Source organism: Podarcis bocagei, assembly GCF_964188305.1.
Source record: "Podarcis bocagei genome assembly, chromosome: 9".
In the NCBI taxonomy this organism is placed as follows: Eukaryota; Metazoa; Chordata; class Lepidosauria; order Squamata; family Lacertidae; genus Podarcis; species Podarcis bocagei.
Window position 1 is genome coordinate 54,313,099 of NC_138134.1, and position 12,589 is coordinate 54,325,687.

The 12,589-nt window shown below is 39.2% G+C and overlaps 1 protein-coding gene across 5 annotated transcripts in view; it reads left to right on the top strand.

Annotated features, from left to right (window-relative positions):
* The window catches only part of ZGRF1 (zinc finger GRF-type containing 1), a 31,120-nt gene extending 19,714 nt beyond the window's left edge, over positions 1 to 11,406 (top strand). For all 5 annotated transcript variants that reach the window (XM_081208043.1, XM_081208042.1, XM_081208044.1 and 2 more), the window contains 11 exons: positions 843 to 957; positions 1,739 to 1,989; positions 2,756 to 2,915; positions 3,511 to 3,588; positions 5,033 to 5,180; positions 5,450 to 5,577; positions 6,851 to 6,974; positions 7,633 to 7,809; positions 9,684 to 9,818; positions 10,246 to 10,507; positions 10,932 to 11,406. In XM_081208043.1, the coding sequence (XP_081064169.1) occupies positions 843 to 957; positions 1,739 to 1,989; positions 2,756 to 2,915; positions 3,511 to 3,588; positions 5,033 to 5,180; positions 5,450 to 5,577; positions 6,851 to 6,974; positions 7,633 to 7,809; positions 9,684 to 9,818; positions 10,246 to 10,507; positions 10,932 to 11,089 (1,736 nt within the window). In that variant the 3' untranslated portion in view covers positions 11,090 to 11,406. The remainder of the gene's footprint in view (positions 1 to 842; positions 958 to 1,738; positions 1,990 to 2,755; positions 2,916 to 3,510; positions 3,589 to 5,032; positions 5,181 to 5,449; positions 5,578 to 6,850; positions 6,975 to 7,632; positions 7,810 to 9,683; positions 9,819 to 10,245; positions 10,508 to 10,931) is intronic.
* Positions 11,407 to 12,589: the final 1,183 nt, after the last annotated feature.

Consider the following 12,589-nt stretch of genomic DNA (forward strand, 5'->3'; position numbering starts at 1 on the left):
GTTTTTGAACATAATCTGTTCCCGAAGATCATTCAACTTCTGAAATGTTCGAAAACCAAGGTACAAAGGGTGGTCAGCAAATTCAGTGGAGAAAAGAAAAATAACGCAGCGGAAGCCATTTGACTTCTGAGGTACATTCGAAAAAGGAAAAAGGAAAAAATTATTTAAGTCTTGCAACAGAAATGGCATGAAACAATTTACAGCCTTGTTTTAAAATACAGTAAAAAAGCATACTCTATTTGGAGTTTACATACTATGATTACCTTATAGAGAGAGCCAGTGTGGTGTAGTGGTTAAGAGCGGTAGTCTCGTAATCTTGTGAACCGGGTTCGCGTCTCCGCTCCTCCACATGTAGCTGCTGGGTGACCTTGGGCCAGTCACACTTCTCTGAAGTCTCTCAGCCCCACTCACCTCACAAAGTGTTTGTTGTGGGGGAGGAAGGGAAAGGAGATTGTTAGCCGCTTTGAGACTCCTGAAGGGGAGTGAAAGGCGGGATATCAAATCCAAACTCTTCTTCTTCTTCTTCTTCTTCTTCTTCTTCTTCTTCTTCTTCTTCTTCTTCTTCTTATCGAATAATTACCTTATCGAAATAGAATAGCTTACATTGGTGTGAATGGGAGCTTTTTCTAGTACAATAGTAGGTACAGGGAGTTGAATTTATATTGAGATCACAGTGGTGGTCAAAGGGTTGAATCCCCATTCCCTTTCTCCAGCCAGGGCCCTTAATCCAGATTAGTTCCCCTACGTCTGCTATTTACTTTTTGGGGGGAGGGGCAAACAGTCATGCAAGTGTTAATTTTCTGTAGTTACTCTTCTTCCTTGTAACATTTCTTCTTCTTCAGTGATTGTTCATGCTTTGCTAGTTTGCAATGCTAGCACTGAGCTTACAACTTTGAGAAATATAGAGGAAAACATCAGTTCAGGCACTTTACCAATAATGGAGCATCTGCTAACAAAGTAGGTAGTTTTACTATATATTTCAGTTCAGTTTTATAAACTGTAGATTGTACCATCTTTTGAAATAGGTAGGAAAGGATAATTTTTTATGCTGCATAGAATGAACACTGCAAACTAATATCTCTTTGGAAATATACAAGATAAGACTGTGCAAATACTATTAACAGCATATATTTGCACTCACTGTGTTCTGACAATTTTCTGAAAACTAAGAAAATTTCCAAAAACCAAAGTGAAATGTATTTGTTTTAGTAAAATTTCTTTAAGCACCTGTAGGTGAATTGTCATAGCTGCAAGATTCCGTATATTTAAAATCAGACAAAATAAATGATGATGATATTGTTTTTGTTAAGAATGACTTTTAAGAGGAGCACAATTTCCACTGCTCATGTGTGTGTATGTGTGCAAACCCCCTCAAAAAAGTATTGAATTGAGGTGGGGGGGACTGAAAAGGTGGCAAACTATTTAGATAAAAAGTAAAACAACTTGAAATGTGTGAATGCAGTCATAAAGATAGTAATTTATTTTAAAAATGGATGCAGACATCATACATTTAGTGATGTAAATAAATTTCATTTAAAACTAAATAGCTTGGTGATATTCAAAGTTAGACACATTGAAATAACTTAAATCTATTGGTTTCAGTGCATCTACTCAGAGTATAACTAATGTTGAATATTGCCTTTTCACTCTCTCCTGATTTAAATCTTTTAATTAACACAGGTGTGATTTAATTATATGACAATTTGCCTCTAAATGTACCCAGTATTGTACTTTTTAGGTCTTTTAAAGCTTCTGGTAGCCGAATCAACAAGCGAAAATTTAAACCACCTGCCTTAAACACAAATACAATAACTACGGGAGCCCTGAGTCCAGAAACTATTATAAATCTGGCAAACAATATGATTCAGACATTTCATCTGAATAAAGATCAGGCTACGGCACTGATTCAGATAGGTGCCATGATGACATTGCAAGGAATTGATACAGAAACTGGGAAACGGCAAGCCCTTCCAATAACGATCATACACGGTAAATTGTTTTATGCGAACTTAAATAGCTTGTTTCTACAGTTTTGTCTTTATTTCAAACATTTATTGGACTACCCTCACTTTGCCGGCAACTCCTCATTGCACCACCAAACAAGTGGTCAAGTGTGCCTCCAGCAAGAGCCCATGTTCAGCAGCCCATGGAAAGTCCTGAAAGAGGGTGCTATGGAGAGGAGGAGGGCTTGAGCTGGCCTGGGGTCTACTGTTACTGCTTGATGATATTGGACCCAATTTGGATCTGATGGCTCCATTGCATTGGCTCCAGTGTGGCCCAACGCTTCTCCTACCCCACCCTTCCACCCAGTGTGAGCAGAAGGACTGCAAGGACAGTGGTGGCCCCATCGCCCTGTTAAGTCCTGCCAGTCCTCGGTGGGGATTTAGACTGTAGCGCCATAGCTAAACTACTGCATAAATTTGGGCACTCCAGAATCAGTGGTGGCCCCATGGCAGAAAAACATTCCATGCTCCTTAAGTTAAGGATGCTCTACTTGCTGTTTTTATTATTTTTAATAATCTCCTTCCACACACGTCTAAAGGTGATATGCAAGTTATAACAAAACTTAGGAGAGAGTTTTGTCTCAACTTGCCACTATCACAGCACACTCAGATGATTTTGTTAGTGAACTTTCAACTGTGGTACCCATTACTCTTTTTGTTTAGTTAGTTACATCTATGCATATGTGGTTAAGAATATTTTATATGTTATTTTGCATTTACTTGGGCTGAATCTCTGATTTCTCTACATACAGGTGTGTTTGGATCTGGAAAAAGTTATTTGCTGGCCATTGTTATCTTATTCTTAGTACAGATCTTTGAAACTGGCGAAGGAACTGATGGCAAAAAGTCGGTGCCATGGAAAGTACTGATCTCTTCTTCCACAAATGTTGCTGTGGACAGGGTACTGCTTTGGTAAGTACATACTGTTCTGCATAGGACATGTTTTGTTTTTCTCTTGCTGCTTCAATAACTTGTTTGCATTGTTAACTCATAAACTCTGCCACCTTCCCTGGATCCTTCAAAGTAGCACAATGTGTCTTCCACGTTCCTTGTTAGAGATGTTGTATAGAAGGCACTTCCAAACTAACTTTCGAAAGCAACCTTTTGTAGAGTTATGAAAAGAATACCACTTTTCACTGTATGAATGGTGTGGCCATATTGCCTTGTATTTTTTTAAAGCTACATGCAGATTTTGGGGGGTGTACAGGGTGGGGGGAGAAGCCCTGTTGCACTAATGGGAGTCCTTCTACTGGCTCCTCCTTGTGCTTCAGGTTAGTCTGTCTTTGTCCCTGAAGCAGTCATTTGGCTCCTCACCAGAAGTGCTACCATTGGTAGAGACTTTCTCCGAAAGCATTGGCATTCTCCAAGTTTGCATATGAACATTTCCTGTTTTAAAACTGGTGGGTAAAGAATAAAGAATAAAGAATGTGGAAAGATGAAATTAAAATAAAGGTGCTAGAATTCATTATAATAAATGTTAGTTTGTGTCTTTTTCCTTCCCCCACAGCCTCCTAGATCTTGGATTTGAAGAATTTATTAGAGTGGGAAGTATTAGAAAAATTGCTAAGCCAATTCTTCCTCACAGGTAACATGCCTAAAATCTTCAGCCTGTTTGTTGCTATTTAGTAGAACATTTTGTGTGACATATATCATTTGAAAGTGAATGAAATACCACACACACTGAAAACTTGAAATAATTAAGTCAAATTCCCCAGCTGTAATTTTGCGTGTGTGTGAGAAACAATGGAAGCGAAGTAAGTTACTCATTTAGAACTTGGGCGCTGTAGTTGGTCTGCCACTTAGCCATAGGCAAGACATTTCCAGGCCAGTATATTGTGTGTTGTTGATAGTAAGTCCCACTCAGTTCCTTGGAGATGTTGGTAAATAAGTATGCATATGGCTCCAACCGTAATCTGAATGAGGCTAGGTTTGCCCTCTTCACGGGACCCCTGTTGAATTGTGTTTTCTACTAGTTGGCTTGTAGCCAAGCAGGGTTTGCGTAGAGACCCCAGTTGTATGACCAGTTCTGCCTCGTGGAACCTATACAAGCAGTGGCCACAATTTGTGTGATCTTTCCAAGGCACCACGAGTATACAAAATCATATCGATTAAGTTATCGGCTTCACACAGAGCTGCAGGTTTAGTCAATCAACACTTCCATGTAGCCCTGTGCCCTCTTACCGGTGGCCATGTGGTACCATCAGGAATCTGAACCAGACTTATATCTTCCTGACATTTAAAATGGGAGTAGTACTTACTCCATACATTCCCACACATACACTGCATTGATCATCAGAGCTTCTTCTCCATGTGCTCCCAAGCAGCTCTCTGAAGTAAGGCAGGTAGTGATGAAAGAGAATATATTTTTGGTAATGACACCCCATCTTTGGAATTCTCAACTCAGAGTAGTTCATCTGATGTCTTTCTCCTTTGTCTTTGTACCAGACTGATAGGGTTTTTTTAAATTTTCCCCAAAGGGCCTTCTTTTTTATCCTGTGTTTTAATCATCTGCCAGTTTTACATCTTGCTGTGCTGTACTGCTGTTTTGTCATCTTGATTTTTTGTTTTAATTACATCGATTGTTTCAGTTTTTATAAGTCATTCTGAAAGCAGCCATTGACAGGGAAATGTATACATATTTAAATAAAAAAGATGTTGCTGGATTGTTATTATTACAGAATATTTGAATGGTCCTTCATATAAAAGAGTCCCTGCAAATACAAAAAAAAATTTCTGGCATAGCCAATCCCTGACTTTCTAAATTTTGGGTGCAAAGGAGGTGTTTTTTAGTTTTTGTTTTTTGTAAACATGAGGGCGCATTGAAACATTTGGTCCCTTACTTTTTGTATCATTTGCCAAATAAAGCAAAGTACAGGATATGCACATGGCATGTTTTGTTACTGTTATTTCTAGATTTAATCACCAAACTACATGGAAAACAGAAGGGTGTCTTTTACATATGTTTCTTTACTATGACTACATTGTTTTCATTCAATATTATTATCTACAATTGAACAATATGTTTAAAGCTTGCATGCTGGCTCAGGATCTGAAAGTGAACAACTGAAAGAATTGCATGCTCTGATGAAGGATGATTTAACCCTAGCAGAAAAGATCTTTGTAAGAAAGACCATTGAACTCCATAAGCTGGGAACCAACAAAGCTCTCCTGCAACAGGTGAAATAAAATTAACATAAAATAAGTACGTTCTGTACTAATGTTGTGCAACGATGGTGGAATAAAATCATGGTTGTATGATTCTATGAAACCATAGTGCCATGACCACTCTACCACTGAGCCTTGATTCCCTTCCCCTTGCCACTGTCTCAATCACTTTTGAGATGCATGAGTAACTTGTTTTAAGCATTAGAACCCACAGCATATGGCTATATGAAAGATACACACGGAACTTTTTCTTTTTGTCCCCCCCCCCCCCCATAACATAGGTAAGGGTAGTGGGAGCTACCTGTGCTGCCTGCCCATTCTCTTGCATGAAAAATCTTAAATTCCCTATAGTAATTCTGGATGAGTGCAGTCAGATGACAGAACCTGCATCGCTTCTTCCTATTGCAAGGTATTGCCTCTTTTAATATTACTGAGGGTTGAATTTCTTATCTTATTCTTGTATGTATTAAAAAGCTTATGATCTTGAGAAAATGATTTAGTCAAAATAGATTGACTAAATGTTCTATGCAGCAGTGTGTAAGGTTTTATGCAGCAATGACTGCCGTCTGCACTAAAAATATCAAATGATGTAACTGGAATAAAGTATGTAGGTCTCTTCTTCACCAGTTTTCTGAATTCCAGTAAGTTGTTTTAAGTGTATGCATTGAAAATTAGGAATGTTGCCATTTTGAATATTTGTTTGTTCAGATACTTTTGTCACACATGGAAAAGAGACCCAGGATAGTGGGGCTGGGAGAGGGCAGTCAGTCCCAGGTGGGATATGCAAAGTGGTTGAAAAGATCTGTTACTTAAATCATGAAGGCAAATAACCAGTCACAGTCCTGGCAAATTTTAGCAGTCCTAAGCCCTGGTATTTTTAATAAGAGGGCTAAGCATGTATTTAAGTCTGTTCTATTGAAATTCATGATACATAGAATGATGCTTAAGAGAGCTTACATTTGGCTGGAACTTGCCTATTTTTCTTTACAACTAATTTGTATTTGGTTTTTAAACAAATACAAGAACCATTAAACACTCATCCAGCAATGCATCTAATGATGTTTGTTTTATCCATTGACTTTAGACATAAGCTTACACATTCAGTGTTCAAACATAATTACTTAACGTAACCCCTCCACTGAGAAGACTGAGTGGCTGATATAGCATGGTCTTGAATTTGGTCGTGTACACAGTTAAAGAAAGAGGTCTATATTTCTTGGAAAATTATCTCTTTCCATTATGCCTTTATTCACCTTCCTGTGTCTGGTGAAACTCAGACATTGCTGTATCCCAGATATTATTTTCCCATGTGTTCGGAGGTATTTCAGAGGTTCTTTCATTGTTGAGCTATCGCTAATCATGCTATGGTCAGAAAGAAGCCTAATAGTTCTCTGTGGTGCAAGGGAGAGCCCACGTCTATGTCTAAAGAGAGTAGGGCCAAGGCAGGACTTGGAGAAAGAGGTTGGCTTGTGATTGCAAGGAAGATGAAAGCTTAACTCCCTGTAGTTGCAGCCACAGACTGCATTCTTAACTATATTATTTCGTTTTAGGGCACTAGGGAATGAACTTCATTTTTCACAATGGTGTAGTTGATGTTAAAACCTAGGACTAAAAGGCAGCACACACATTTTAAAAAGAAAATAAATAATGTGTTATGGTCAAAAGTGGGCTTTTTTATATAGGTTTGAGTGTGAAAAGCTGATTTTGGTTGGAGATCCTAAGCAACTGCCACCCACTATTCAAGGGTCTGAAAGTGCACATAGTAATGGTTTGGAGCAAACCCTCTTCGATCGACTCTGTTTGATGGTATGTCTTGCTATTTATCCTGAAAAAGATATTCCTCCTATGATGCTAACCTTATTATGTGATAGAACTTTGCTTTCTTAACTTAATTTTGAAGACATCCCTCTCTGTTCCATGCACAACGTCCAACCCCATTCTGGGAGCTGCCAGGAGGAAGGTCTATGTGGAAAAGTCATCTTCTGTGCACTGCCTTCTGCTGGCATTTCTCTTGCTCAAACTCACAACGACTGGCTATAGTTGTGACCCAATGACTCTTACTCATTTTGCTCTCTGAAATGTACCAGTGTACCAATGTACCAGAGCCAATGTGGTGTAGTGGTTAAGAGCGGTAGTCACGTAATCTGGGAAACCGGGTTCGTGTCTCTGCTCCTCCACATGCAGCTGCTGGGTGACCTTGGGCCAGTCACACTTCTGTGAAGTCTCTCAGCCCCACTCACCTCACAGGGTGTTTGTTGTGGGGGAGGAAGGGAAAGGAGAATGTTAGCCGCTTTGAGACTCCTTAAAAGGGAGTGAAAGGCGGGATATCAAATCCAAACTCTTCTTCTTCTTCTTCTTCTTCTTCTACCAAAAGATATAACATGATCCTAAAAATATAGGTAGTTTTTAGTACTGGTATGTACAGCCTGACAACAACTTCCTTTCCCCCCCCCCTCCCTCATAGGGACATGAGCCAATATTGCTTAGGACGCAGTATCGTTGTCACCCTGCTATATCTGCTATCACCAATGACCTATTTTATGAGGGGAGCCTGCTGGACGGTATTTCTGAAGCAGATCGAAGCCCTCTGATTGACTGGTTACCAACACTTTGTTTCTATAACGTCAATGGCTTAGAGCAGGTACATGATATATTTATGTTCAAACTGTTAAGATTATATCATGCTTTATTATTGCCAGAGCAGTGTTGGATTATTTGGGACAAGTTGGTTACAAACCAAGGCATCAGTTTTGGATTTGAAACTTGCTTGTTTTTGAAGGTGCAATACAGTGTTTATGTAGCAATAGAAGAAGAGGACAATAACCCCCACTGTTTCTGCTTTTCAGTAGCTGGCATTTGGGGCACAGAGCCTCTGAACCTAAAGCTTCCATAAAGCCATCGTGACTAATATCCATTAATAGACTTCTCCACTATAAATTTGCCCATAACATCTGCCTATCCCCTTTGTTCTTTTATTTGCACATGCAACTAAAGCACAGTCCAGCTTCCACTTTCCCAGGGCTTAATTTCCATAGCTTTTCCAATCCCTTATGCAGCCAACTAATCAATATTTTGACCTTGAAATCTTTTTACTTGAATTGAGACTTGGATAATGCAATGCTGCTTTAGAATGCTTATCCTTCTGTTTGGGGATAGAAGTACACTTTGGTTAAAAATCATATTCAGGATGTTGTTCAATATGTAGGCCGCAACACTCTTTTGAGGCTTAAATCCTTTACCCAAAACTACATGGAAGGAAGCCTCAAATATTGCAGTCAAACACAGGACTTCTTTGATCATCATTTGTGATGATCTACATATGACTGAAAGATCATTTAGAAATGCTGAAGGCTGCTTTTCTATGAGTTATTTGGCCATTTAGCAAAGGGGTAAATAACGTTTTTGACCTTGGAGGCCAGATCCATCGGTATGTCTCCCCCCACCCTTCCAAGTGGGCCACTTTGACAGGTGGCTTATGCACCTGTCAATCATCTGACATCACCATTTTTCCTTTGCAGCATGGCTTGTACTCAAGTTCTGTGGCAAAGAAAGATCCCAGCAGAGCTTGAAAACAGCATTGTTCAGCCGAATGGCACTGTTTTAAGGCCTCTTTGGGGCAGGGATTGGCTACCTTCAGGCACTCCTGACTGGGAGTGCCTAATTGTAGCTGATCCTGAAGTCACCACTGATCAGCTGGTCACAGCTGACTTCCAGCCCCACTTTCCACAGTGATCATCTCCAGTTGGGAGAAGGAAGCTTTATCTCTGAAGTAGCTCCCATTCTGGGCAGAGAGCGATATCACTGGAATGACTTAATTTCATGTGGTGAAACGGACACTGTTGAAATGGCTTTGCCTGTTGGGTGGGAGTTTCTTCACACAAGTATACAGCATTCCACATCATTTCAAACCCATGTCTGTCAGCATCGCTGTAGTGGTTGGGAGTTACTCGTGCGTAATCCTGCTCCGTTTGAGCATCGGATTGCCTGGTTAAACCCTCCGGACTACGCAGCCCATATTAGTGTGGCTGCCCTTAGTCACTTGTAGTATCTGTCTGTGGGCGTTTCTTAAAGCGTTGCCAACATAAGAGTTGTTTGACGCCCAATCGTTTCCGCCTCTCACTGCGCGGGAGTCTCCTGTGCAGGGTGGGCGTGGGCAGTGGGGTGCTTGGGCTCTCCTCGCTAACTTCCAATGAAGAGTCCTGGAGCCCCTGCACCTCCCTGTCCCATTGCTCTCCTGGATCCCTGGTGTTACACTCATTCTCTTCCCCTTCTTCCCGGCTGAGTCTCCCTCTAGCGCTTGGACCTTCCCCTGCAGAATCAGAGACCCTCTCCTTCTCCCGTGCCTCTGATGGCAGTTCCCTGACAATCGCATTGGAAACTATCGCAAAGGCTACATGATAATTAGACCGAAATTATTATGAATTAAGTTTTTTTCTTTGTTCCCCCAAGTGGGCCAGATGATATCTCATGGGCTTTCTTACATTACATAATATATGTCTGTTTCTTTTTCTCTAGGTGGAAAAAGACAACAGTTTCCACAATTTGGCAGAATCGTTTTTCACTGTCAAATTAATCCAGTCTCTGATTGCCAGTGGAATAGAAGGAAACATGATTGGAGTAATATCCCTCTATAAGTCACAAATGAGCAAGGTATATGTTGCACACCAAAACACATTTCAGTAAAATGTTTATCAGTACAGTATTGATGTAAAAATTAATTTTAGTTTTCTGTTTTAATTTTCTGTTTTCCAACAAGCTTTTTCCTTGCTTTCTTATTGAGACCTTCTAACTTTGCTAAGCATCATTACATTCAAAACTAGCTAAAGGTTAATTAAAAATTACCCTTCTTTTTACAGACAGATTACAATTTCTCAATAAGCATAGAAATGGTTATACTTCAGTAGGGTGATAATTAAGGTTCAGAAGGAACCTTAATTAATATTTACATTTTGCATGTCTGTTTGTTGTGAGCAAGTTCAAAACTTAATTGTATCAAGTTATTAATAAAATTTTATTTTAATTTTATTTAATTTGGAAAACAATAAATGTAATTTTCTGGATCTGTTTTTGTCTACAGATTTGTAACTTGCTTAATGCTGTACATTCAGTTGCTTCCCAAATTAAAGCAGTCCAAGTGTCCACTGTTGATGCCTTCCAGGGAGCAGAGAAAGAAATCATTATATTATCCTGTGTAAGGACAAAACAAGTTGGCTTCATTGATTCAGAAAAGAGAGTGAACGTGGCATTGACAAGAGGGAAGCGACATTTATTAATAGTGGGAAATCAAAACTGTCTAAGCAAGAACAAACTATGGAGATGTATCATTCAGCACTGTGCAGGTAAAGCAGCCTACTTTTAAAATATAGCCAGCTATTGCTATATTGTTCCCAGAGAATCTAGTGCAATAAAACATAACCTTCTTTGTGTGTCAATAAAGTTCATTTATTACTGATGAAAAAATTGGTGTGTATGTGTAACTATTGTAACTGTTAGGTTGATTCTAATCATGTTTACATTACAAAGTCACACTGATTTAAAAATACTTACAAGTAAATATAGTCCTTAGTTGACTTTTTGGCACCAGCTAAAACATTAGCTTTCAGCTTTAACAGGCATGGCAGGCTGTTGTACAAGAAGCCCAAATCCAAACCTCTCTTGGGTGTGTAGATGCTTTGTAGATTCTTGTATTAGGCCACTCTGTTTAGTGGCTAAATATTAAAAACTAAGATTGCTTTAATATATAATTATACTGTTTCACCACAGGAAGAAAAAATGGATTACAGCATGTTAGCCAATGTGAGCAGCAACTGAATGACATTATTAAATCTTATGTGGAAAGGAAGAAGGAGGAAGAAGAAGAAATGAACAAGGAAAAGGAAAAATCTAAAAGAAAATCACTATCACAAAAAACGAGTGATTAACTTTGTGCTGTTTCTATGTAAAATATTTTAAATACCTTGAAAATCAGTGTTAAAACTTGTTAATTGTTTTATGTCCCACCAATACTCTAGTTAGCTTTCCCCAACCTGATGCCTCCATCAGCCCCAGACACGAGGTTAGGGAAGGCTGGTCTAGTTACGTGCATCAAAAGGTACACAAAAGGCAGTGAAAATCATAGATACAATCACTAGAAAGTGGGCTTTTCCTTTGAAAATGAGCCTTTTACTTATATGTAGTTCTTTTAATTGTTATAATGACATTTTAAGTACTCTGGAATAAAGTCAGGATTTTAAAATTGCTTTTATTGTGGAAATTTTTTCAACAGGGAATTAAACTTTTAGATGGATTTATCATGGGTAGTATCTGAATAGGCTTTGTGTTTTATATAAAATAGTCTTATGGATGAAAGCTTATTGAGAAAAGGACAAAAAAAAGCTGGTGGCAATTAAAAAAATATTCTGCAGGTTGAGTTTATCACTCAACAGGTTAGCTCAGTCAGTAGAGCATGAGACTTTGAATCTCAGGGCTGTGAGTTTGAGCCCCACGTTGAGCAAAAAGATTCCTGCATTGCACAGTGTTGGGCTAGATGTGGTCCCTTCCAACTCTACAATTCTGTGCTTAGATTGAATACATACTCTATCATCATGGTGTGTTCTACAATAGTACACCTAATTTCTGCAGCATATTTCTACTGTGAGGTTGTTGGGCTGTTCCCATGCTTTAAAGCAGCAGCCTTTTACATTTGCAACCATGTCATTTCCACCATAGATTCTGACAACTCCTTGTAGGCTGCCTGAGACTAAAACACTCTTTCATAGCAAAGATTGAAAATCATTTTGAAAAACCACACTTTTCAGTTCATGAAGTTTCTAGCTCTAGGTTTCATTTTCGCTTTGCCTTGCTTTTTGCAAGGCCTCTTATTTTTCTACTTTTCTTAGAAGATTTTCCTGCAGTGGAGGAGGGAATCCTAGGATGGGTTGCTCCTTCCCCTTTTGCTCTACTGGGCAGGATTATTCAAATGAAGATTGAGTTAAATTTGTCTGGCAGGGCAAAAAGCCCCGAATAAAGTTTAAAATACTAACTGATGCAAAGGAGAGAGGGGGATTTGCCCTGCCGGACTTAAGGATATATTACGAAGCTGCAGCCTTCTGCTGGATGAGAGATTGGATTTTGTTGGAAAACACTGATGTCCTGGATCTGGAAGGCTTTAATAACTCGTTAGGTTGGCATGCGTATTTGTGGTATGACAAGGCAAAAACACATGGAATGTTTAAAAACCATATTGTCAGGAGAGCAATATTTATGGTCTGGAAAAAATACAAGGACTTATTAGAAAGCAAAACTCCGAGGTGGGTATCACCAATAGAGGCCAAGGCTCGGAAAAAACCCAATATGGAGGCCGGATGGCCGAAATATTGGGAAATAATAGAGAACATTGGAGACAACTGGAGGTTGCAGAGCTTTGAAAGGTTAAAGGGTAA